The 27,977-nt window shown below is 43.8% G+C and overlaps 1 protein-coding gene across 5 annotated transcripts in view; it reads right to left on the bottom strand.

Annotated features, from left to right (window-relative positions):
* nrg3b (neuregulin 3b) overlaps positions 1-27,977 on the bottom strand; it is a 243,155-nt gene that overhangs the window by 63,858 nt on the left and 151,320 nt on the right. For 4 of the 5 annotated variants that reach the window (XM_061810872.1, XM_061810874.1, XM_061810873.1 and 1 more), the window contains one exon: positions 17,746-17,881. In XM_061810872.1, coding sequence (XP_061666856.1) covers positions 17,746-17,881 — 136 coding nt within the window. Of the gene's footprint in view, positions 1-11,178; positions 11,407-17,745; positions 17,882-27,977 lie in introns of those variants that run through there. The other variant, XR_009793668.1, reaches the window with a different exon arrangement.

Here is a 27,977-nt window from a genome sequence, read left to right as displayed (position 1 = left end):
GCGGCGCACAAAAAGGCCTGCCGAGGAAGCTCACTTACGATAATGAGGATGACTGGCTGGAGATTTTCGTTTTATGTCTGTGGTTTTTGTGCTACGTGGCACGCTCGAATAGTCAGCCGGACGCGCAACGTCTGCACAGGAACACAAAACAATTTGGGTTTGTATGAAGATCGTCCTCATTGACACTGCACCACAAGTAATTGTTTTGAAATCATAAATACTTTCCCCACGGTCCTAAAATGCGTCCCCTGTTCGGAAGATGCGCTGGAGTGCGCGGCCACTTTCGAGCGCCTCGTTGTGTGCCACAAGTGTTTCCATTGAGGGACGAGAGAAAAAAAAAATTGTTTGAGAATTTGTTTATTCATCAACGTTGAATAGACTGATTGGATTGAAGTTAATTACTGTGATTTACGGCTTCCAAGTCGCGACTTTTATCACACGCTTTCAACCCTGCGGTTTATGCGGTGATCCGGCTAATTTGTGCATTTTTTCTAACGGCCGCAAGGAGACCGGTGGAATATATGCGCCGAGGAAATGACTTTTACTGGCCCTGCTAGCGTGTTACTGCCGCGTCTCAGTGATTTTTTCGCGGATGTTTTTTTTTTAACTGGCCCTGTTAGCGCGGCGGCGCTAGCATTAGCGTTAGTACGCGCTGTGGTACCAGCATTAGTGTTAACGTGGCGGCGCTAGCGTTAAACTCTCTGTGTACCGTCTTTGTAAATATCTCGTGTTTCAATGCGGGGACTTGTGGCTTTAATACGGCTGCGGTCTACGTATGTACCAAATGGTATTTCCTTTCCAAATATACTGGGTTATAAGCAGGTGCGCTCTGTAGACCGGGAATTACGGTAATTGTTCTGGCTAACACTGGCAGACAGCGAAGCTGAGGCTGAGCTTAGTGCTGTGCTAGCGTGTTGCTGCTGTGTTACTGGCGTATCTCAGTGATATTTATCGTTAAGTTTTATTTTAACCGGCCCTGCTAGCGTTAGTGCTAGCATTAGCGCCGCACTAGCGTTAAACTCTTTCTGTGTACTGTCTTTCTTTGTAAATATCTAAATGTGGGCACCTGCGGCTTTTACACGGCTGCGGCCTACGTATGTACCAAATGGTATTTCCTTTCCAAATGTACTGGGTGAGGCTTATAACCTGTTGCGCCCTGTAAGACGGGAATTACGGTAGTTGTCGTTTCACAAAGGCACGCCAAGAGTGTCACTTTCCAAAGACATAAATGTACTGCAGTGATGGCAACGTGTGGCGGCAGCTTCAGACCGACCACCGACGTGCGTGTGACGGGACAGCAACGCGGCACCGCCGTCGCAAACCTGAGCCGATAAACTGGCCACAAAGCGGCAACTAAGAGTCTGCAAACAAGCGCTGCCAGAGAGGATTTTTTTTTAATCTTTTTTTTGTCATCTTTCCCTTCACACGGTCATTTTCTATTGGTTGTTGGGCTTATTTGTGGCTCTCCTCGTTGTTGTTGTTATATTGGAGGCTTTGCACTTGAACCTTAAATCTGCATGCGCCCACATCTTGGTGGAGAAGAGGGAAAAAAAAAAAAAAATATATATATATATATATAGTTGTGTCTTTTTGTTTGTTTACCATGTCTCTGGGGGATGTTTGTAAAATGGCGCAAGAAAGCTAATTGCCTTTTTTCCCCCCTAGTACATCTAACCTTTCACATTTGGAAACATGCAACTCCCTGCAATTACACTGCGTGAGCCCAAGGATATGTTTTTTTTTTTTGATTTTTTTTTTCATGAGGTTCCATAGCCAGACATTTCCTTTGGAGTACGTGAGACGACGGCCTTTACAACAAGACTGCAACACCGCATATTTTCTATGTTTATGCCAGATGCCCAACCAAACAAAACAAAAATATGTAGAAGTGCAGCTTTATTGTAAAGCTCCAAATGACACAGAAGCTGGCGAATGTTGTTCAAATATCAAAACAATCTTTTTTTTGTGTGTGTGTGTGCGTGGCATAAACAGAGCTGACCTGAAAGTGTCAACACGAAAACTGTCACCACAAAGATGCGTATTGTTATTATTATTTTTTTCCCTTCTTCTTCTCTTGCTCGCTTCCTGATTACAACACGCACCCTACGGAGGCAGAAATGTGATTAATTTTCAGGAGTTTTTTTTTTTTTTTCCTTCTTCTGCTTTTCAACAGCATTTAGACTGAAAAACTCATTTTGGCAAGAGCTCGAGTGTACTTGAGGTTATTCGAAAACATTGCAACAGTGAAGACTACTTCACGTTCAAGTTTCATGACCAAAAACAAGCTTCTTGGTAAGCGAAAGAGTTTTGGACGATCGCAGGTTTTTGGGGTTTTTGTCCGATTCGTCGCACCGTCTTCCCTTCGCGCTAAATCATCACAAATATGCTCAGACGTTTTTGTCAGCCATCCCTTTTGTGTATTCCCTCCATCTTCTCCGTCAACGCTCACGACTGTGAGGTTTCGGTGACCCGGTCTAATCTTGCCACCATGGGCTGAAAAGGATACGTGCGTTCCCCCCCCCCCCCCCCCCCCGCTCTTCCTGATCGGTATCGTCGCAATCTGCTCTCGGCGTCGGACGCGGAGCCGGTACACATTATCACGGCGTTAAAAGCCTTCTGGAGAGCAAGGCAGCGCGCCGGTGGACAAACTTATCTATCGATCCATCCATCTATCCGTATGAATAAACAGCAATGTTGCTAGAGCGATTGGAATTTTTGCTTCTGGTGGTTTGAAATCCAATAAGAGACTCAAATTCGTCTTGATCGTAAATGAAGCCCCTGTCTTTCCACCCATTTCAAACTTTGCAGCCGTTTGTTTTCCTGAAAACTGTTTTTTTTTTTGTTTGTTTTTGTTTTTGTTTTGATACCCTTGTTCAACTGGAGTGAAGCGGCACAAATGGGACATGTAAAAGCCTTCGGTACACGTGTTGGTTCACTCCATTTAGCTCATTCCGACTGCCTCTTTCAATCAGCCGCTACAAATAAGGGCAAAATGCTTTTCTAAACGATTTGTTTGTGGGGGGACAACAGGCTCAAACGGCTTCGCCGTTCATTCGAAGGGCGAAGGACAAAAACCCGTAAACATCTTAATTTATGCGAGTGGCCACTGATGATTGCTTTTACCGCAAACCCATTTACTCGCATACGTTTTGTATTAAATACAGACAGTGCTGGGAAAGTCACTTTAAATGTGTATTACGCCACTTATTGCGAGCTGCTCTTGAAACCAAAATGGCGGATTTCCTGCGTCATTTCATCCATGGCTTCTGGAGAGCTTTTTGTGAGTCTAATCAAACGACAAGGCGGTACAGTGGATCAGCTGGTAAAGTGTTGGCCTCACGGTTCTGAGGTCCTGGGTTCGATCCCGGACCCGCCTGTGTGGAGTTTGCATGTTCTACCCCGTGCCTGCGAGGGTTTCCTCAGGGGAGTCTAGTTTCCTCCCACATCCCAAAAACACGCAACTGTCATGAGCAAGACTTGGCCACTCCCAAGAGCTGTTTCACATTCGGACTGGAATTAGACAAGTTGGAGTTTTTGTCACTGGCATTTGCCAGTTCATTGCCTTGTGTTAGTGAGCTGCATTCACTGCACGTGGGACTCTCCACGTAGGTTAGAGGATTCTGTGCCCTTTTGTTTGTTCCTGTCCTGTTGAGTTCTTAGTTTGCCCCAGAGTCATCGGACTATGTCTTTTGGATCCCGCCTAGCCTAGCGTTTCTGTACCTCTGCCTTGTCGGACTGCTACACCGTGTATGACACAGTTTCCGGAATAAACTGCATTGAAAGTTATGCCTCTGCCTCGAAGTCCTGCATATTTGGGTCCGAGCCCCACACCGGAGGTTCGTGACAGCAACATTAATTGGACACTCTAAATTGCCCCTAGGTGTGATTGCAAATGCGGCGGTTTGTCTCTATATGCCCTGCGATTGGGTGGCAACCGGTTCAGGGTGTACCCCCCCTCCTGCCCGGCACTCCCTGCAACTCTTGTGAGGATAGGTGGCTAAGAAAATGGATGGATGGATATAATGTGACTAAAGTTCAGTGGAAGTCAATTAATAAATGATGTCACAGAAAAAAAAAATGGTTTGTGCTACAGAGCGGCATAGAAAAAAAAAACTGTTGTGTTTTTGGCCAGACATTTTATTGCTCTGCGGAGCGTTATAGTCTGGCCACGGCCGCAAATGGGTTCGAAAGTCCTCCGTAAATTGGCCGATCGGAAGACCAGATGCCGAAAATGGGACGAGCGATTAGTCGACTTCAAGCTTTCAACGTTGCCGCAGAGTCGTTAAGCCAACGTGCGGACTGGACTCAAACAGTCGGCTGCCGGACTCGACGCCGCAGATGTCTCGTAATCGTAACGTGACGTTGTCGTCAGAATCAGAATGATCTTTATTGGCCAAGTGTGAAAAAAACAAAAGAACTCGTCTCTGGTAGCTGGAGCCGCCCGCTTCAGTACTAATGCGGAGATGCGACAAAATCAAAATATAAATTTAGGACATAAACACAAGAACATCGAATCATTTATGTAAGAAAATGTGTTGGATATACTATCACCAACATTTTGTCAGCAGTCCATATTACTTTAACTGTGTTACTTTTAGAACTCTCGACAATGGCTACAGATGGAAGCATCTAAAAAAAAGGAGAAGAAAAGAAAAAGAAAAAAACAACATCACAGTAAGAGAGGGTACAGATTGGACAAAAAAAAAAAAAAAAACAAGAACAAGAAGAGCAAAATAATGAGGTTGCTTGAAAATCGTGAAAAAGCTCAGAGGAGCCGAGGGGCGCTGCAGAGTAATGAGCCCGGCTGGGTTCCCACGTCTGACATCGCACTTTGTCAATTCATGCCGTTTTGTTACATTAAAAAAAATATAAATAAATAAAAATAAACTACAGCTGCTTTAAATGGATAATTCAGTGTAAACAGTTGTTTTTTTTTTTGGAGGGTTGTGGTGGGGGCGTGACAAATGTTTAACAAGTTCCAATAAATTGGAACATAGTGATTTTCCTGCAGCCCATAACCATGGAAACAGTGTGTGTGCGTACGCGAAAGGGGAGGGAAAGATCTGCCGCATGGCGGCAGATAAAACAGAGCCGCTGACAAGGTGGGAGTTAAGGTTGGCCGCGCGCTGAATAAATGGAGTCTGCTCTTAAATACGGAGACGGCGTCCGCTTTCCGCGCGTTCCCCCCCTTTTTTTTGTCTGAGCTCCTTTTCATTCCCCGGACCGTTTTGTATCCCCACGCTCGGGCGTGAGTAATCCGGCGAGGCCGCGAGACTGCGTCGCCCCCGTTACGCCTGCTTTCGATTGCAAGCGAAATATAAGTGCAAATACTTTTCACACCGTCGGTGTTGAATTCTTTTTGTCGCCACCGAGGCGCTCGCGGGAAGCCTTGGACGCGAGTCGCGCTCAGGGATGTCGACGGCGTTCGCGCATCGCGTCGGAGTCACGCGCTGTTTGCGGAGGGACGAAAATTGAATTTGAACAACATTTACGATTAGTGGAACTCATTACGATAGCAAAAGGCCGAGCCACCGACTCAGTGTGAGAAAGTGGACCGTGTCCCTTTAAAAAGAAAACAAAACTCCAAGTTTCTCCGAACCCGTCAGTAAATTCTCCCCCGTCTTTGTCTGCACGCTAATGCTTGTGTCATCACGAGGGATCGGGCCAGATTACGAGGCTTCGACGTCACAATCTGGTGGATCATCTGCGCCGTGTCGCGTCGTGCGGAAACGTGGAAGTGTGCGCACGGAGGCATTTTAAAGTCCCTTCACGTCGGGGGGAGCAGCTGGTATGCCCCCCTCGACGACGCTCTGACTCTATGTAGCGCGGACATTTTGAACGGCAGTCGAATCGCCTTGCCATCTTCCATAACGCCGCGTATAGATTTTATGTGTCAGCGACGGTAATTGGAGCATCGATCCGTTCGTCCGTCTCGGCTTTATTTGTCTGGTCACGTGTTGCGAAACTATTCCCCCCGCTGTGTTTGTGGTTGAGCACAGTCTAATCACGTCTGGAGGCGATCAAATGAAGAACGGGACAATGAACAGGTGCGTTTTGCTTTCTCGCCGCATTCTGATGACTGCAGAGCCCCCGTAAAAAAGCGCTTCCAAATTCGGACAAAACTTCAATGTGTCTCGGGCCATCGGTGCGGAGGAGGACCCAAATGCAGGACTCCGAGGCAAAGGCATAATGTCCAGTGGGTTTTATTTCAGAAGCGGTGTCTGCACGCGGTAACACAGTGCAAACTCACAAACGCGAGGCAACGAACTGGCAAATAGCCAGTGACAAAAAACGCCAACTTAAATGTCCGTCTAGTGGCCAAAGCCTTGCTCATGACGCAGTGTTCCGCGAGGTCAGGCAATATTGTCGAGGTATTATCCATCATTGTGGCTCTATGATTTTTCCTCTGGATTTTGAAATGAAATAAATGTTCATGAATGAATCATCATTCCGTCCTCTGCCGTTACACTTCCAAAGGAACATTACCTTGATGGAATATCAAATGAGTCCATTCCCCAAATTTGCAGGGTTTATTTTTCTTTTCCAATCAGATCAGAACAAGTCACCGGATAATCAGCCCGTTAATTAGCGGCCATGTTCCGATTCCTTGCAAGCTTTTGGGGAGAGAAAACTCCCACCCAAAACTTTTCCCCTATTTTTTGGACAATTAGCTCTTTGCTTCTGAGTATTCCGCGAGAGTTTTGCAGTGTGTGCTCGCGCACTTATTTGCACACATTTGCATCTCGTTAGCACTTCAAACCTACAAACTTGAAAGCCTCCTTGTCGGGGAACTCTAATCTTCCTCCCTCGCTCATCTCCACCGCTGGGCCGGGCCGGGCCGGGCCGCTCACCCTCTCTTCTCTCTTTTCTCATGGCCGGTGATGAGGGAACTTGAGGACATCCATGAGGACGTTTAACCTGCTACTCAGAGTAACGATAGCTGTAAATGTACCATGTATATTTTATACGAACTGTACTGCTCATTTTCCACACAGATATAATCTGCTTCAGGTGCATTTGGCAAGGATTATGCTCATAATACTGCGGTCCCTCGAATTTTCGCCAATCCGAGCCATCGCTTTGGCCAATTTTTACACGCGACAATTTAAGCTAGCAAGTCTAGCTATGGCGGCTACGAACTTCACAACAAGCAGCGGTTTGGCAAATAGGTTGAAGTCCTTTCTTCACGCCGCTCCCGTTTAAGGTTGGCTGTAAAATTAAGAATTAGACAAAGAGAAGTAATCGATAAAAAGATAAAGAAAGTACAAGATGGCACGCTGTGGTGACCCCTAACGGGACAAGCCGAAAGGAAAAGAAGAAGATAAACACAAGTACATGATGTGTATGGAACAAAACCACATTGACTAGCTTCCTACTAGCATGTAATGAAAGACACCAAACAAAGGCGAATGACCACCACCGAACTTATCAAATTGTAAACTACAAATCTTTTCAAAATATATATGTTACTAATAAATGGATCATTAAATTAATTGTTTCAAGGCACCCTCTGACCTCTCCGTGACTCTCCATCTGATCATTCTCATCCTGTTCATCCCAACGGTTTTTGCGTCATTTTCAGTTAAGAGGCTTACCATTTCCTACTAGATTCCATTCATCCCTCCCTCCATCCACCCATTTTCTTTGCCGCTTAGCCTCACAAGGGTGGCGGGGGCATGCTGGAGCCTATCCCAGCTGTCAACGGGCAGGAGGCGGGGTACACCCTGAACTGGTTGCCAGCCAATCACAGGGCACATAGAGACAAACAGCCACACTCGGATTCACACCTATGGGCAATTTAGAGTGTCCAATTAATGTTGCTGTCGCCAACCTCCAGTAGGGGGGCGGACCCAAATGCAGGATTTTCAGCCAGAGGCATAAGGTTCAAATGTAGTTTATTCCAAAAACTGAGTCATACACGGTGTTGCAGTCCGACAAAGGCCTGTAATGTGGGTACCAGACCACTAGTTAGCAATATATCCATCCATCCATCCATCCATTTTCTTTGCCGCTTATCCTCACAAGGATCGCAGGGAGTGCTGGAGCCAATCCCACCTATCATCAAGCAGGAGGTGGGGTACACCCTGAACTGGTTGCCAGCCAATTGCAGGGCACGTACAGACAAACAGCCGCAGTCGCAATCACACCTAGGGGCAATTTAGAGTGTTCAATTACTGTTGCATGTTTTTGGGATGCGGGAGGAAGCCGGAATGCCCACCCAGAGGAAACCCACGCAGGCACGGGGAGAACATGCAAGCTCCAAACAGGCGGGTGCGGAATCGATCCCGGGTCGATCCACCGTGCTACCGCCGACTACATCTATGTAAAAAGCCACCACCATTGTATTGTACGACTACTGCAGTAGTCAGCGACCAAATATTACATTAGTACTTACAATCGACTGCGTGCGTCAACGCAAATTCAATTTGATATGTCGTGCTCTGTTAAATCACGATATCATAATGAAACACGAGCGTTGACAAAGTGACTTGATGGAAAACGACGACGGTGACTTTTAACCGCCAAGGTGGTTCGTCCCTGCGTCGCGGGGGAGTCGGAATAATTCAATAGGCAGCCGGTGACGTCGGAGCCGACATACTGTAAATCCGCCGCTCGGGTTATCTAAATATGGCCGTTCGCTTTTGTCTATTTAAAGACTCCGTAAAATCGCGGCGTCATTTTAAGGACAATATGATGATGGACGATAAAAAAAAGGATGCTTTTAAGAGGACTTCCCTTGGACCCATCCGTTACGAGCGTGACAAAAAAATGATTTACAAAAAAAAAAAAAAAAAAAAAAGGCCTGACAAATAATGCGGCGTTAGCTTACTTTTTCTTGCCGACTGGCGTCAAACTACCGCTTCAGTCGGGCTGGAACAACGAGGTTTGCTCGTCCGTCCGTCCGTCTCCTTTCGTTTGCAACTTCACTTCATTCCGCTCCAAATTAAATAGAGCAGGTCGATAAGCTAGTAGTGCCCGCTCTTTCGCCGCCCCTAGTAACCGCCCTCGCAAATATCAAGTATGCGTCCTCACGCTCACGAGGAAGCAACTTCAAGGGCCTGTTCGCCCAAAGAATACTCCTTGAGAAGTACAAAGTACAGGTAAAAAAAACTTCCGACGAGTAAATGCTCCTTCAAGGACACATCCAAGTAATTGTCTCCGCAAGTTCACATCCAAGTAACAAGTCGCCAAGCTCACAGGTGCACATTCTTACAATTAAATAGCCGCGCAAGGTCACCTTGTCCCGGTCCAACCTGTTATGTACGTGATGAGGTTTTGTGCTGAAAAATGAAAAATAAAGGTCCTCGAGAACCTCACAACCTATTGAAAACAAAGCCCTCGGTCTAGTTAGCGCCAGCACCACCGGCCCATCTGTTTTCTTTAAATCTCCGGGAAACACACATCCATATATTGGACCCCCCCCCCCCACCGCCGCAGGTTTGGTAAGCGGCTGCCGACTCGATTTTTCCCTGTAGAAGAAGTAGCTGGTGGTGCATGCTGGGATATATGACTGCGCGACGCGTGCCCTTTCATTTCCATTCGTGTGTTTGTGTAAAGACCCCAAAATGACACCTACACTACTACAATATTACGTCACTGATTTTACCCCGGGGAAAACAATAAAACAGATGTTTATTCATTTTGGGAGTGAACGGAGTTGTCAGAACGCTGGATTGTAATCTATTAATAAAGCTGCAGCATCTACAGTATTCTATGAACCTTATAATGCGGCGCGCCTTATATATGGAAAAAATGTTCGTAAAACAGGCCATGCATGGAAGGTCCGCCTTATAATCGGGTGCGCCTTATAGTGCGGGAAATAGGGCAGTGAGTCCCCCCCCCCCCCCTCCAAGAAAAAAAGCCACACCACAAACGGGCACCTTGAACTGTGCTTCGTGACAAGCAGTCTTTCACCGCTAAAGATTGAACAACAACAACAACGACAAAAAGGGAGGCCTTGTCGGCCGAACAAATTCGTCTGCCGGCGTCTGCTGAATCTCAACGAAAAGGTGTAAAAATTAGAGGGAGAAACATGAGATCGTGGAGTTCATATAACTCGAACCATGAAAATAAATCTTTACATTGTTGCCTGGACTTGCACTCAAATGTATATTTCCAGATTTTAATCAGTATATTGTATTTTTAGCGACAGGTTTTTGTCCAGATCCCATACAAGTTGCCATGAATCGCAATGAAGGCCATAAAAATAAACCCATCCATCCATTTTCTTATCCGCTTATCCTCACAAGGATCGCAGGGAGTGCTGGAGCCTATCCCAGCTGTCAACGGGCAACTCTGAACCGGTTGCCAGCCAGTCGCAGGACACATCGAGACAAACAGCCGCACTCGCAATCACACCTAGGGGCAATTTAGAGTCTCCGATTAATGGTGCATGTATTTTTGGGGATGTGGGAGGAAATCGGAGTGCCCGCCCGGAGGAAACCCACGCAGGCACGGGGAGAACGTGCAAACTCCACACAGGCGGGTCCGGGATTGAACCCGGAAGGCCAGAACTGTGAGCCTAACGCTCATTGGCTTTGAAACCCGGCGAACGTCTTTTGGCGAGCAGGACGGATCAACCAAGGAGCAACGAGGATTAGTACGACCCGTCAAGCTCCGACGGCGCTCTGACAATTTCATCGGCCGAGCGGTGAGAAGGAGCCGAACGGGAAGGAGAAATTGAGAGGCGGTGGTCTTCATTACGGGGATCCGCTTTGTCGGTTTGGGGCGAACGCCGCTGACGGCGTTTGAGGCCTGTGTGTGGACAGGCCGAGACAAAACGAGACAAAACACTCAATTCCTCATTTGGGGTCCAGGAAGCACCGATCTTAAAATACAGACAGCGGGCCCCCCCGCGTACTCACAGGAAATTCACCTATTTGCAGATTTTTGGGATTTCTTCAAGGACGGCTCGGATTAGTCACGTTTCATGTCAATTATGAGGGAGCCTCAATTATTCATAAATTTGCACAATCTCCCGCTTATTTATTTTTAACACTGTTTAATCATAAAATCTACAGAAATACCCAATTTATTCTGTTTACCGTTAAATTATAATTCTTCCAGGAAGCACATTAATTAAAAAAAATAATTAAACACATTAAAAAATAAATACTGTATAGTATCTTTTTAAAATGTATTTCTAAAAAGCAAAAATATTTCTGGACAGTGGCCAACATGTAAGTTTATTTACTTTGAAGAAAGGAAAAAAAAAACATTATGGAATATTCTTTTATGGACAAGTTCATCACGAAAACAACTTTTCTGTCATACTTGGAGCAGGGAGCATGATTGTGTTTGTTCCTTTTTGGAGATTTTATGTCTTTCTTCATCTTGCCGCACGTCCCCCGAGGTACTGCACGCACATTATGAAATATGGCTCGGAATATCCATCTGCACCGATGGCTTTTCAGGAGCAAGCATAAAAAAAAAAAAAAAAAAAAAGAAAGCAATCAATCTTCATTTAAATATGATCTAATAAGCGGCGTCAGCATGCCTTTGGGCGAAACAATCTAACGTGCAAATCTGCCCATGAATTATTCACGCCGGCGCTCAATCACTGCAATTATTGTTAATGTCTGATCAATCACAATTGAAGCACACGCCGCCATAATACAAAGGAAAGGAAAAAAAAATGGCAATTGAAAATAATCGCACCTAAATTGATTTTAAATGCGTCAAAGCGCAGTTGCATCACCTGCTTTTGCCATACACTATTAAGAATATATTTAAAAAAAATGCATGAATGAAGTGTGTGAAATCGAAAAGTGGGCGGGGTCTCCATGTTAGCGCGCAAATTTACAGCATTCGTGTATTCATTCATAACAATCTATCAACAATCAACGACACTAAAGAGGATTAATCGTCCTTATTTTATCCTCGACGAACCTCGTGGGCCAGAGGGGACAAATCCCGACATCGAGTGCGACTTTATGCGCAAAACGGTTGCGGCGAAAAGAGGAGGAAAAAAAAAAAAGAAATTGGTTTTTTCCGCATGAGTAGCTCCACAAGTTCAACGTGGCTGACTGACACATTTCAGGGAGACTAAAAATTCACATTACACATTTACTGTACTCAAATTAAAACAAAAAAAAGTTACTCTGGAACTCTGTGTGTAAATGTTTTGTGATTTTAAAAATATATATTTTTTAAATAATATATTATTATGATTTATTATTTGTATTTATTATTTGAAAATGTTTTTTTTCTAGTTTTCTTTATACTGAAAAAAAAATAATCTGGCAATTTAATAAATATTTATCTTTCAGTGGGGACTTTTAACAGATTTTTTTAATTTAAAAAAATTCAATTGAATTTATTTTGAAAAACAATCCAACAATTCGCAGATTCAAGAAAAAAATGTGCATTTACATTTTCTTTTTTTTAGTTTTTGAAATGTATTTTATTTTCCCTAAAAAATTATTTACTTAGAGGAATTTTCAGAGAGAGGGGTTAAAGTGTGATACAATATGTGAAAATTCAACTAAAAAAAGTTGATTTTAGATAGATATTTATTATTATGATTTATTATTTTTATTTATTTATATGAAAATATTTGTTTCAAGTTTTATTTATATTGAAAAAAAATATTCTGGCAATTTAATAAATATTACTCTTTCAGTGGGGACTTTTAACCAATTTTTTCCAATTAAAAAAATTTAATTCAATTTATTTTTTAAAAAAATTCAACAATTTGCAGATTCAAGAAAAAATGTTGCATTTACCTTTTCTTTTTTTTTACTTTTAAAATGTATTTTCTTTGCCTAAAAATATTTACAGTAATTTTCATGGCGAAAATGCAATTAAAAAAAAGTTGATTTTACGTTTTTAACATTAAAATGGCTCAATGAAGCGGTTCTGCTGCATGACTGGACCGCGATTATAAATAAACAGAATTTCCTGACAGGAAGGGATCATCGAAAGACATTTTAAACTAAAACTCTGATTCCATACTACTCCGCGGGGTTGTTTAAAGGCACCAAAAGGGAACGTCTGCACCAAAAAGAGCATCCTGACCGTTTTGCCCGACGATCCCATGTTGCCACGGCAACTTTCTTTGCATCACACGCGCCAATTTCAATCACGGCTCGGCAGACGTTGACTCAATCCCCAATTATTCTTTAGTTAGGCAACACTCTTGAATTTGATCTCGTTTCTTGTTGTTACTGCTAATTTATAACTCAATCTGGATGTTGGCGATTAATTGCCCGTTCGTTGATTGTCCCTGATGAAAATGAGTGATTGAAACGTAAACTTTTCCTCTCGAAAGAAGCTTCGAAGTCCGCGTCTGCAGCCGTGTATTCGCATTTCTCATCCAATAATGACGGATTTACTTATAAACCCGAAAGAAGCGCTGACAAAAAGGGAAGGAAAAAAGAAAAGGTTACAGGGAGAAAAGCAGGAAGTGGGCTGCGGCGTTTGCATCGTTTCCTGTTTAATGAAGTTGTTGAGCTTGCAGCGGCTTTGCATCATCTTTGCGTCACGAGCCGGGAAACTTTTGCGTGCAAAAGTGACGACGCGCGGTCCCTCTGCAGGAACGCGTCGCTTTGATAAAGACCGTAACAAGTCGTGCGCTGGGGAAAGACTTTTTAAAAAAAAAAAAAAGATAAAAGGGGGGCACCCTATGGTCAGTGGGCCGGCGACAACATGTGATCGGGAGCAATTCTTCCAAAACAAATCAAACCTCAGATGAACTGTTATACAAGCTCAAAAACATTCAACCCACAAATATTGTTTGCCATCATGGTCAGAGACAATCCTTGCATCTTCTTCTTTTTTCTCCTCATCTACAGGTAGACAAACACCTAGCCACTAGCTTAACTAGCTATTATAGCTAAAAACACTTAACCTATCCTAACAAAAGACTACCGATCTAATCCTGACTGGAATACTCCACCGTAGCAGCCCGTCGAGTCCAGCAAAATGCTTTTAATTTCCAAGCGTACTTCTTTCAAACAAAATGTAGAAGGGAGACATCTTCGCCCCGGGCGCATCATCAATAATGCGCGAGCCCGGCCAAGGTCATCCACGCAAAAATGATCGATTGTGACACGGTTATTTCCATAAGATATGATTATAGGGGCAAAAAAAAAAAAAAGGGCCCGAGGAGTTAACTTGCAAGCTGCCACAATATCAGCGCTGTCCAGCACACCTCACACGCCGCTCATCCATCATTGTTTACGGCCCGCGATTAAAATCCAAATCCGGCGCCGTTCCCCCCCCCCCTCCCCCCAAATACACGCGTTCGCGTCTGCAAAGCGCGTCATAAAAAGCTCAGCCGGCGAGCCGTAAAACAAACTATTGTCATTTTAATAAAAGCCTGTAATTGGCCTTTTTCCATCCGTCTGATTTTTATGTCCCCGCATAGCTGGAGTGCAGGCGGGCGCGTGTGACCGTGAAGGTGAAGTCGCCCGCGACTCGCCGTAGGTGTCGACTTCTCTGTGCCGTATTTTGGACAAAGGTACGCCTTTGTAGACATATTCATCGTGGATTAAATACTTAAAAAAAAAATGATATGTGTTAATAATGCTTGGAAGCACAGCTTTGACTATATTAGAACGTTGACTCATTCGACAACGATAAAGTGCGATACGAGCATTACAGGTGGTAGTTTGGCTCCCTCGCGTGGTCAGCCAAAGAATCCCTTCATTAAATCTCCAAACTGTGCATAACATTACAGTGATGAGTTCATTTCTGAAGTACATCTCAGTTTTATTTAACTGTGAACTACAATACATTTACATTTAACATAAAAGTGTGAAAACCGCAAGCTAGCTAGCTAACAGTATCAATTACACTACTTTCTCAATCAAAATATTCCTGCTGATTTTCCACGGTATTTTCTAATACATGTTATTTAAGGACACAAACATGACAGAGTACGTCTGCCCTGTAAGCAAATTCGTTAACTTGCATCCATCTGAGCACGGCAATAATAACATTTGCGGTCCAATACGCCAAATGATCATTTGAAAGCATCTTCGATACATTTGCACAGTTGCTAAAGGATTTGGCCCGAATTGTCCGCTCAAATACGCCCCGCGTGCGTTTAAAAGCTTTCGGTGGCGGCGATCAAACGTGAAAAACGCCTAATCGTATCAATTACGACAGCGGGCGTCGATACCCGATATGCCTCCAAATCCATCACGACTGGCGTATTAAAAATCCCACTGCCGCGATGATGATGATGATGATGACGACGACGGCTGAAGGTAAGTGTTTCTCTCTCTTTGTCCTTGCAATAACCAGAGAAAGCGTTACCATGGCGGCAGCGCAAGGAGATTTGAACTAACGCCGCATTGTCATCACACACACACGCGCACACACAATTATTGCTTGCATACCAAAATAGTGGATAGAAATGAAATAAACTTCAAGGAATGTCATTTATTATTATTATATATTTTTTTAATCTAAGTGATCAATTATAATAGCATATAAATGCTAAATTTTTGGAATATATATTTACATTTTTCATTTACAGTACATTATATGAGCTGTCCTGCTAATAGAATGTTATATTTTATTATTATTTTGTGGGATAAGTAAAATATTTAATTTATTTGCAAGATACAATTACAAAACACTTGACCGAATGTATAGAATATTTTCATTTTTTGTTAGCTACAAATAAATTCTCAAATGAGAATATATATATAGTGTGTGCATGCTTTATTTATGCATCAATATATTTATTTACATATATATATATTTCCACATTTTACATATTTGTGACTACAATCTGGGAATTATGTTCTCAGCAGTAGCGGGAAAAAAAAAAAAGTTCATTCAACCAAAACACACATTTAAGAAAAGCCAAATCAGAAACAACTCATATTATTAATATTAATATTATGTGCCCTGCGATTGGCTGGCGACCGGTCGAGGGTGTACCCCGCCTCCTGCCCGGTGATAGCTGGGATCGGCTCCAGAACTCCCGCGACCCTTGTGAGGATAAGCGGCCAAGAAAATGGGTAGATAGGATAGATTACTAGTGGTTGAAGTAGAAGTAAATTTATTTACTACTACTACAACTGGTAGTAAGGTGGGATTTACAAGTGGTAGTAAATGTATTACCAATGCTATTAATAATACTACTCCGACTAATAATAACACCAACAATAATAGCAATAACAATGACTAATTACAAATATTGGATAGTTTTGAAAGCTGCTCGAGTCTTGCCAACGTTGCGGCCAGTTTGTTATGACGCCTTTGTTAGCTTGTAGCTGACTGCGTGTATTTTCCGCCTTTGACAGCAGACGCCACTGTCGGGTCCCGATAAAACGTTCCCGCTCGGCTCGGTCGCGCCGCAAAACGTCGCCTTTTCACATTAGCGCGCGGACCTTTTTGACTTCGAAAGGGGAAAAACGTCAGACACGTCCAGACGGCCGACCGCGCAATTTGCCGTGCGCTTATCTCTCCTGCGCCGGTTTTACAGTCGGCGCAAAAGCGGCGTTTTGAGAGTACAGCGGGGGGAGCGAGCGACTGCGCCCATGCGGAAGTAGGTCTTAAACCAAATTTGCATGTTTATTTTGGGAGCCTTATTAGCATTGGCAAACATGAACATCCTGCACAAGGAAGGCTGCGAGAAAGACAGGAAGAAGGAAGCAAAATGAGATTTTTCATCGATTCAAGTTTCGAAACGCAGCTCGAAATCAATGATTTCTTAATCATGACTCAAGTTGTTAAAAAAAAAATACTATATTGTACGTTATGAGGTGATTTGTTCTTTTGGACTAAAAAAAGTCAAGGGACCGTTAAGGTCGTAAAGTTTACGATACGCTGCATTGTTTTGGCTTTGATTTCACTCAGACGTGCTCTCGTCAAATGTTTCAAGATTCTGGTTCCTTCCATTTCTCATCGTGTAATTCCCAAAATGATGTATTCTGTGGCTGTAGCTGTATAAGACTCCACTTGGCTATTTAATGCAATAAAAATCAAACGCGGAACTCGCAAAGGCAAGAATGACAGAAGCTAATTGATCCCATTACTCCTTTAGATACTTCCTTCAGCTGCTAAAACACTTTAAGTCTTGAAATTGTGCATTTTTGACAACTACTTACCCTGCTGGTTGCGTGCGTTGATATTCAGTGTCATCCATCTTGCTAAAAAAAAGCATTATAATACAACCCCTTGATTGTATAACTAGTGGAGTTACAGTACCTGGCATTGTACTGTTAAAAATCCACAAATGCTTCACCGAGATCCCATGCACTTGGATGATGGCTGGAATTTGTTATTAAATATTTGTGGAATATGACCTCAACCTTGAGTCTGACTTATAACACAATAAAAGTAAAATTTCTATGCTTTTTGCTTGTGCATGAAAAGTACCGATTTGTACTTCTTTTGCACATCTGACGTGCTAAATTAGGATAAAGACATATCATTTGTGATACGGATTCATGGAACTTTTCTGACACATCGAGTACCACAAGATCGTCGTCACGGTTACACCCCGCCACGCTTTGCGCTCCGCGGTTTGCCGTGATGGCGCGCGCGTGGCCCGTATTTCCCTACATTTGGGTGGACGGGCAGATATGTTTCCAGGCAGAACTGTTTGTTTGTGCGGATCAGCGACTCAGCGGAAGCTAATGCGGCCAAAGCATCTCTGATCCCTCAGTTAGTGCTTGAGGCGATTACGGACTTCCGAGTGCGCTCCGTTTGCGTGTGTATGTGCGCGCCACAATTTTATCCCGTTTCCTCCAGGAAAGGGAGGGGGGGGAAAACAAAAGTCCTCACCTGCAGTGACGATGGACCCCGGCCACGGTTTCGATGATGGAGCACTCGCCCTCGTTGAGGCAAAAGGCCAAATCCTTATCGTCCACGCAAGGCTTGAAAACCTCCGACCGCAGGCCTGGCTGTGTTGGCGCCATCGCTGAAGAACAAACAAAAAAAAAAAAAAAAAAAAAGAAGAAATTGTCAAATTCAGCAATTAAAGGAAGAAAACCGTGTAAAAAAAAAAAAAAGAACATTTTGTTCTTTAGAGTTTTTTTCCCCCCCATGACGACGTACGTTTTAAATATTCGATTTTGGGGCAAGAACTTACTAAAATTGCCCGAAACCCTAAAGCAGAACAGTAAACGGACGTAGGGACTAGCATAAGAGCATTGTCTGCCAGCAAATTCTCTTTGACCTTTCTTTCGTTTACATCTTAGTGTTGGACAGAGCGAGAGATTTGTTGTTTGATCTCCCGGGATAAAGAACTGAGCTTTGGTAAACACGTTCGGTGATGAGCCATCTTTCTCCGAAAATCCTCGAAAACAAATCAACAAGGTCTTTAAAGACGAGATAAGACGGGGATGGTGTGATCCTACTCGTCAATGTCGTTTGCGGCTTAGCTCGCTTTCGCACCGCGTGCTTTGTTTCCTCGGCAGAAGCCGATTTTTCACACAAAATTCCTGGATTGAGTTTTGGTTACGCCAAACAAAACCAATGGCACCGAGGGGTTGGAGGGCAACTGGAGCGTTGAAAGGTGCTAGATGTGTTAAGTTACCCCCATTAAAGCAAATGAGCAGAAAATAAACCATGGAAATTTCTGCTGCGGCTTACAGGTGAAATCGTAGAATAGAAGGGGGGCCGGGGATGGTACCTTGAGGAACACCATGAGGGAAAATATCACCTTTAGAATAAAAAGGGAATTATTTAAAGGAAATATGAAAAGTCTAAATCCTGTTTACATGTTAATTTATTTTGATTTTGATGTTGTTGGGGCCTCGCGGAAGGGGAAGTCCCGCCCCTTGGCGAGCTCACGGCACCGACGAAGAGCAGCTAACTTTCAATCTGTCCAAATGCGTCACACGAGCGAACTGCAAGTGAAAATTTTGGTTATGGGCCTACCAAACCAAGGTTTTATCGGGAATGATTACGAAAGGGAGAACACATTTTCGACAGATTTAAACCAGACCAAATGAGAAATAATTCTGTTTACAAACATTATGCCAAATTTTATTTGACAAAATTATTACTGGTAATTGGAATTTTGAAGAAAGTTGAATAGATTTGGAAAAAAAAAATTCAAAGTGGGTCAAACAATAAAATGCTATCCAAGGAAGCCGTCCATTAAACGTACTTATTGCATGCTGGGTGTTTTGCGACAACACAAAAAACTAATAAATCGCAATCTGTTAAGATTACAGCTCATAAGCACTCGATTCCCTTCTCCGGTCTGACCCCGACGGGCCCTTCCGACATCGAGAGCCCGGCTGCCGTCCTTCAGAACTGCAATGCAGAGAGGTCCGCCCCGTGATGTCGCGCAGGCGAGAAGCCCAACAGTTATTGGAAGCCGGCACGCGGCGCTACACCCCAACGCCCGCCGCCGACCCACAAACACAGAAAGAACTTTCGCTCCGTCGTGTAATCGTCGAGCACCGCAAATGGGATTGACTGGTATTACACTCAATACCTTGCCATCACAATTGGATTACACGTCATTCTCCTTTTTCATCCATTTACATTATTCGTGCGAGCGCCGTTGAGGGGGAATCCCAGGCACCGATATTTTCCTAATTGCCATGCTGAGCCCGCGCCGATCATCTGGCACGCAATTCGACGGCCGTGCCCGCCCTCGCGTGCCGGGCGGCTCTCGGCCGGCGCCGGCTTCTCGGCAGATGCTCTCGTCAACGATCGCTCGTGGCGGAAAATAAAAACGCCGTAATCTGTTTGTTGTGCCCCGGTGTCTCGTTCAATCTGTGTTTTGTTTATGGCCATTGATCGATCAATCTGGGCCCGAGAGATGAGGAGCGATCTGATGGAGCGCAAAAGGTGAAATATGCGGCTCCTGGGACGAAAAACTGCTCGGCGAAATCACTCGACGTATCACAGTAATATGGATTTTTTTTTCCGTTTTAAAAAAACTAAATTATGCACGTAGAAAGAGGCATTTCCTGGCTCGCATAATAAGACTGCCTCGTATAATCCGACACAAAAGGAAACATTATTTCATAAACTAGTATTAGTCACACTTATAAATGCGTTTATTGTCGCGGTTGTATTTTCTTAAATTAAACATCTGACCACAAAAACTGAACGGAAAAGGGAATCCGGGATGGAACTCGTGGGGCCACCGTGCACGTTCGTGGCAGAGGATATGGAATACTAATACAGTACGCTAAAAGCTACGAAAAATTGTACCGAAAGCACAAGAGGACATTTCTAGTATGTTTATTTCACTATTGTGGATGTAGTGGGCAGGACTACGTCAAATGTCTCATCTTCTAGAGACCTGGTAAAAGAAATAGCCATTAACTAAACATTGACCTAAAACAGAGCCCTGAGGGATCCCATCATATTGCCCTAGAGACTGACTTGAGTCATAATACTCCAAATAGTGCATGACTTTTAATATGTATTGTAGTTTGCAGGTGTGTAGAAATACACTATTATACTGAGTTGTATTTCAAAAGTTTTTGTCACGTTGCATGATTTAGCCGCAGAAAAGAGTGAAAATATGCTGATCGTGAGAGAAAATGTTTAACCGTCCGAAAGTGAATAGAAGGGTTCAGGAAACCCTGAGGGACACCATATGTGATTAAGTCCAAAAGAGGAGGAAAATCCACCTTAAAATGGCCACATCAACCCATGCTAAAATATATGTTTCACATCTCCAATACTTTGGCTACATAATTTCGCTTCAACACTCAAAATATTATAGGTAGTAATCATATTTATGTATTTCAATTATACACCACTCCAAACTACAAGTCAAAGTGATACCTACTGAACTCTACATTACATCTCATTCACTTACCAAATGTTGTATCCCCAGTGAGAATATGACAAAATATTTCCAATTCAGAACAGCAAAAATTCTCCCAATTCCCACAGGACAACATTTAAAAAGGTTGTTTTTTTTTTTTTTATTTCATGATGCTAATTTAATAATAGAAAATAGAACACAAGATTCTCCCGCCAATAATTGTCACGCCGTTTCGAGTCCCTCTCGGCTTTGATCTCAAAAGCAGCGGCAGTGACCACATCAGGTATGCAAAAAAAAAAAAAAAACAAAAACAAAAACAAAAAAGCTACTTTGGAGTATCCCATGTTGGGCCTGTTAGCATAAAAAGAGATTTTGCTACAATAAAAGAATATTGATTTCACACCCCGTTGTCTGATACACATATCGGAAAAGTCAAGTCCAGGCAGACGGCACGCAGCGTTGAGAGTAGTTGCAACACTTCCCGTCAAAACGTGAATTCTCTTACTTGTCAGTGATACTGGATCCACAAAATAATAATAATAATAAACATTTCTCAACTGAAAGCAAAATCTGGCAGCACCTTCAAAACACTCATCCAGAGGAAACGAGGCTGTCAGCGCTGCCTTAAATTCAACATGTGCTGGCATATTCTTCTTTAGGAGCTGCGGTTTCTAAATTTTAATACAAATATGGAAACTATGAATTATTCCAGCTTCGGCTCTCCAAGTATGGGGGTGTTCCCAAAAACAAAATAGCAATGCGGCATCAAATATCGATATCGCAATGCATCGTAGCGTGGTCTGTTACGACCTAGTATCACGGCACCCGTTTCAACATCATGAAAAATTGGAATATTGTATCAATAGACCTTTATCGATATTGCCATTGCAAATGAACAGATTCCCGTAAGTAGTAATTTCCATTTCAAATCATTTTCAGATAAGATCCGCCACATGTACACGGGCAAAAAAAAATGTTATCGTGCATCAAGGAAAATGAAAACTGCGTGGATACACCAGTATCAAATAATGATATTGTGATGTATCATTTGTTTCCTACAATACATAAATTGATGTTATGTGTGATTTGTCGCAATTATGGTGCTGTCTAAATCAGGGCTCAGCAACCTTTTTGAGGCTGTTTGCGGCAAATTCCAGACTCAGTTCATTCCACGTACATAAAATATTTTCATTTTAATTTATTGTAGTAAATGACATTGCAGGTATTTTAAAATATTAATTCACGTAAGCAAGTCAGATTCAGAATTCAAAGCACAAATAATAGTAACAATTTGGCCGCCTCATATGGTCCTCGCGGGCTACCATTCGCCCGCGGGCACCATGTTGGTGACCCCTGGTCTAAATCTGTGTATTTCACACTTGCTGTTAAAAAAATGTCAGAATTATTGTTTTATCATGCATTTATTTCCATCATCCTTGCCCGAATCATTTTCTTCGCGAGCGGCTGTGCGACCCAGCGACACCTGAAAAGGCGACCCCCCCCCCCCCCCCCCCACCGCCCCCGCTGATCTCTAGCGGGTTTATCAGGACAATGTTGCAGTTTTGAAGAAACATTTACTTCGGTATTTGTCTTTGTGTTGGTGCTACCGCCGGTTTCACCATTTGTGCTTGGTCAATTTGTCACCTTTTGACCCGAGAAACCAATCAAAAGAGGTACACCGGTAAGATTCAAATACTAGCGTCAAAAAGTTTGGAGTAAACCCTCAGAGGTCCCACGATATTCAAAAGCGGTTGTCTATAGCGCCATCTTTGCGTTACAATCCGGACTGAAATATGGCGACTGCTCGCATCTGACAACAAAGTACAGTATTGAGTTCACTGAATGGTCTTGAATTAAATTTCGGTGGACAAGCCCGCGTGGATGAAAAGCCGCCCGTAAGAGGCCCGCCGATTCATCCTGGACTCTTTGAAATGACTCTCCTGAGCGTCTCTCGCTTTTCAGCGCCGCCGCGATGAGAATCGCTGATTCGCCCGGCAACTTTCAAGGAAGCGCGCCGGGCCCCGGGATCACAGACGGCGGCGGCCCTGTGATCCGGGGGAGGATTCGGGGGGGGTTTGTAATGATGCGCCAGCCGCACATTTATTACGGCATTATCTCCTGTAGGTGATATTAAAAGTGCGGCAGCTGCTGCATACTTGCCAATAAATTACAAACAATGACCCCGCCCCCCCCAAAAGAAAAAAAGTCAGCAAAAAAAAAAAAAAAAATTTGCACATCTCAGCAATCGTGATTGAGGAAGTCGTGAAAATCAACCCGTCCCGAGACTTCAAATTCATCACTTTAATACTTAACATTTATTTATTCATTACATTTGCAATACTTACTATTTTGCATTATCATATACAATATATCTTTTTTTTTTCCAATTTGAAAAACTATATCCAAAACTATATCCATCCCGTCATTTTCTATACCACATATTCGATTATATTTTCGTGTAGGTGACATATGAATACAATGTTATACACAATCTATGCATTGTAATTTTTCATAAACGCCAACACTGAAATCTGATTTCTGTTTGACAGTACATTAAGTCTAATTAATTTTAATGACATATTTATTTTTTTATTGATATTTACAGACAAGGACGCCTTTAAGGGCTGAAAATGTACTTAAATTAAACGTCTTTGTGTTGGATTATTTCGTTTAGAAAATTGGCAGACGCAAATTTATTTGAAGGGTCTCGATCCCGTTCCTGACATCGCTGTGGCGAATATTTTTAAAATGTATTTATTTTTACTAATATCACCTCTCGTTGGCACCCCCCCCCCCCCCCCCCTTTGCCCGGACTTGCAAAGGATGCCTTTTAGGAAGAACAATCTCAAGGTTATTCGCGGGTGCCCTGGGATCCTGGGCGGGGGCAGACCATTCCATTTCCAATTGGAGCATTTCCCCTCCATGGCTTCCCTCTAATGCGCTCATTAGTGTTGTTGTGCAGGGCTTTGCCCCCCTCCACTCCCCCCGGAGACCGCAGCGATGGTTGGGTGAGCGCCGCCAGTATCGGCAGCAGAAAACACCAAAGGCCTTTCTCGACGTGGACCCAAAGAGAGCGACTGAGAGAGGGGGAGGGAGAGAAAACGGGACAGACGGAGAGAGCGCCATCCCAGAAGCTGCTGATTGCTAGCCCACAATGCACCGCTGCCTTCCTTTTCAGACCAGTACATGGCACCTTGAGGTACTTTCCAGTTACTCAACATTTTTCTTCAGAAACTTAAAATACGAGCGCGGCACGGTGGCATATTGTCTGTCGACATGTGTTGCTCCTCCGTTTGTGTTCAAATAATTGCTTCAAAGGTTAGAACAGCGACGCGAATGCTATTTTTTAGCTTGCCTTCGGCTTTTTCCGTTGTGTGTTAGCATTAAGCTAAGCGGCGTTGCAAAAACGGCAATTATGTTGTTTCAAATACACAATTAATATTTCTCTTTGTGCTATTTTTAATTTGACAGTCAACCAAATAGCAGCGGCAATAAAAAGATTGCATTCCTTATATTAATCTTGTTAGCAATATTAGCTCACACCATAATCACGTGAACGCGGAATCCCGCAAAGGTTATTCATCCAGCTATGGCGCGTATACAATTTCTTTTTTATGATTATTCTATGTTCCGCAAGAGGCAGAAAGGCTTGATTAATTTCTCACAGCATTAGCACGAGTTCATTGATTATCTTGAAAGGTGAAAAGGTGGACAAAAAAAAAAAAAAATTAAACTTCGAGCCAGGATTATCGGATGCTTGGAGGCAGTCGAACATTATGGATGGACATGCGCTGAAAACAACGCAAGTAGCGGAGTACTAATATAAAAGAGCCTCGGGTGACCCGACAGGTACCGAGGTACTTATATTTGTTGTGTGAAAATGAGAAAGCAAAGGCGGGTGTTGCGCTGAACGGAAGATGTAAAGCCCCGTTTCCTTGTAAAAAGCTCCCCGCGATAATTTCACGACTCATACGGAGTCACGGTTGAATGTAGTCATTAGCACGCGGCGTCGCTATTAGACGGCCTCCGAAGGGCTCCTGATGAGGCGAAGCGGCAGGTTAATGAAGCCCAACCCGCGAGAAGCCAAACGTGTCATAAAACCCGCAAAGGAACCGCGTTTGCGTTTTTAATTGGCTGCCGACCTCCCGTGTCAGCCGCGTCTTCGTCAAAGTCCACGCCGGCGTCGGCGTTCCCATGCATTCAAACTATTTGTAATCCTAATAATAATATTTAGATTAATACTTACCGACAGACACATTAATTTGACTTCAAAATACACAACTAAGAAAATATACCCGCGCATTATCGCTTGTGATGTAAGCTATGCGTAAAAAGCCTACTAGAACATCCATCAATTTTCTTTGCCGCTTATCCTCACAAGGATCGCGGGGAGCGCTGTAGCCGTATTCCAGCCGTCAACGGGCAGGAGGCGGGGTACACCCTGAAGTGGTTGCCGGCCAATTGCAGGGCACATCGAGACATGATCACACCGCGGGGCACTTTAGAGTGTCCAATTAATGTTGCGTGTTTTCGGGATGTGGGAGGAAACCGGGAGTGCCCGAAGAAAAATATGCAAACTCCGCACAGGCGGGGCCGGGACGGAACCCGGGACCTCGGAACTGTGAGGCCAACGTTTTACCAGCTGGCCCCACTGTGCCGCCCCCTACTAGGACATTTGGACTTTATTTAAAATGGTGCCGAGTGTGTGCTGACTTCCATTGAACACAAGTTCAAATGTGATCCCCAGCACCCCGCTTCTAATAAAAGGGTATGCACACTTATGCAACTAGGTTAGCACAGTTTGTTTTGACTTTTTTCCCCCCCAAATTGAGTTGCACACATGGTAGCTCATCTTAAAAGGTGTGAAAAATGTTTTATCTTGGTCTTTTAATTAAATTACAAAAATCCCCCCCCCCAAAATATTTTTTTTCTCTCCAATGAAGTGACCAAGAAGAGGCGTGGCCAAACCTTTGCGCTCCAGCTCGCATTCACGCTGCAGTCGCTACAGAGTTCATATCTGTGGGGGCGCCTTCGGGGGTTCTCAATCCAACACAATGCAATATTAATTTTTATCCGACGCTCGTTTGTTTCGCTCGTCGCGCTAATAAGGAAACCGACACGATCACTCTACAGTTCAGTTAATCTGCCACCAGGAGGGACTAAAAAGTCATTTCTGTCTCGCGTCAAACACATTATGCTTCACTAGCATGTTTACAATAATTTTGGGATATGAGTAAAAAAAAAAAAAAAAGACCTAAGGGTATTCAAACGCGCTAAGCGTTACTTTAATTCCATCATCGCAGTTATTCAACCGCAAACGAGCACTGGAAGAATACGTTTGATTTTCGGCGGCTTTCAGCGCGATTGCCACAGCTTTTGTTTGAAGCTAAATTTAGATCTATATCGCGGGACATGACATAAAGAGAGCTACTGTGATGTTTTTATTTCCGTACAGATATACAACCACAACGCCCCCCCCCCTCCCCCCGCGGCGAACGGACAATGGGAGTTTTTGCATCCGCCGGGGGTTCTAAATCAAAGGCCGTCCGACTGCCATCTGCCGCCGCGTTGTCGCTCAAAGTGCAAGCAGCAAATCAGCCTCCGCCGACTAAACTATAATAAATGTCATTTCCGCCGCCATCTGCTGATTGATTTATTAATAAGAGCACACGTTGGCGAGGAACCTTATTTACTGTAAACGATCTCTAAATTAGAACGAGTGGAAAAGTGTCACTTTTATTGCCATCTGTTACGTCGTTCCCGGAAGAAAAACACGTTCGGGGGGAGTCAGATGGGACCGGCCGGATGTTGTGTCAACGGCGGGTGAAGAGCCGCGGCTAATTCATCTTTCCCTTAAGCCTTCATCGGGGCCGTCACGAGTCCTGCCATCGACTGCCTCATTCTACCAAGAACACACTTATTACGGCTTTAGATGAGAAAAATCTGGGAATTATGATTTGGGGGATTAATTGATGAATTGGTTAAAAAAAAAAAAAAAAAAACAAACAACAACAACTTTCAACAGATCAGGGGCGTCAAACTCATTTTTCTCGCCCGGACACATTGCGGTTCCGGTTCCCCTCAGAGGGCCGTTATGACTTTGAAACAATAAAAAAATATTTCGTCGTCTCTACTTTTGGAAATAAAAATCAAGGGTAATAACTATTCATGTTTGGGAACACAAAAATGCTTATAATATCTGAAATTTGATCATTTATGATAATTTGAATTTTTTTGAAAAATCTATTTACAAGAACAATTGAAATTGACATTTTCGATTTGGCTTTGTGGGCCACATAAAATCAGGTGGCGGGCCGGATCTGGCCCCCGGGCCTTGAGTTTGACACCAGTGCAGTAGATGATCACGTTTTTTTTTTTTTTTAAATAATCAATTAGTTATAGAATACTATTTTTCGGATTGGAAAACGAGGATTTTTTTTTTTTTTTGGGTTGTTGTGGACGAGGGAGTTTGGAACCGATTCTAAGCATTTTCGTCCATCGCAAAGGAGAAAGATGAGAAATATGTCCGCCCTTTTTCCCTGAGGAAGGAATGAACGGAATCTCCGGCTTGGTGCTTCTGTCTGAATTTTAGAAATAAAGCATACATCTCTCTCTCTCTCTCTCTGAACAAATGAAAGCCACTCTAGCTGCTGCCGTCTTCTCACTTTTTTTTTCCTCCAAAATAAATCCTCTCTCCATCTCTCTATCTAGAAGCAGGTAATTATTCACTGTTGAGAGGAAGTGTCGCGGTGGCAAAGCGAGAGACAGGAAAGACACAAGAGTCCGGAATGGAAATTTCCCCATTTGATAGGCAGGACTGTCTCCAATCCTCTTTTCTGGTCTCTCATTTTTTTTTTTCTCTCTCTCACCATCTTGTGGGACCTTCAGAATGCCGCAGCGACATTCACAAAAGGCAGCGAGGAGGGAGCTAAAAGGACCCCCCGCAAAAAACGCAGAGCGGCATCCTGTCGGCACGCTTGATTAAAATTCCGAGGCGCGAGAATACGGGGCGTGATGTACGACGAGCAGGTGGCGGCGGGTTTTAATATGCATGAGCGCTCGGGCTCCCGCATCTGCAGACTGGCAGTCACTGAGCTTGTCTGTCCGCTCTCTTGGCAGCTGTCTGGTGGGCACACGCGCTGGAGTCGAGGTGCGGCGCTCGGGGCGGGCGGTTCGATCGAATGCACGCCCGACATCAGCAGAGTGAAGGCCGGCTTGGCCTTTTTTAGCGCCTCGCGTCGTCCGCCGGAAGCGGCAAAGATTCGGAGGCGGAAGG

This window comes from Syngnathoides biaculeatus, chromosome 22 (assembly GCF_019802595.1).
Source record: "Syngnathoides biaculeatus isolate LvHL_M chromosome 22, ASM1980259v1, whole genome shotgun sequence".
NCBI classification, from domain to species: domain Eukaryota; kingdom Metazoa; phylum Chordata; class Actinopteri; order Syngnathiformes; family Syngnathidae; genus Syngnathoides; species Syngnathoides biaculeatus.
Note: the sequence above shows the minus strand (reverse complement) of the source record. Positions and strands in the feature narration are given on the sequence as shown.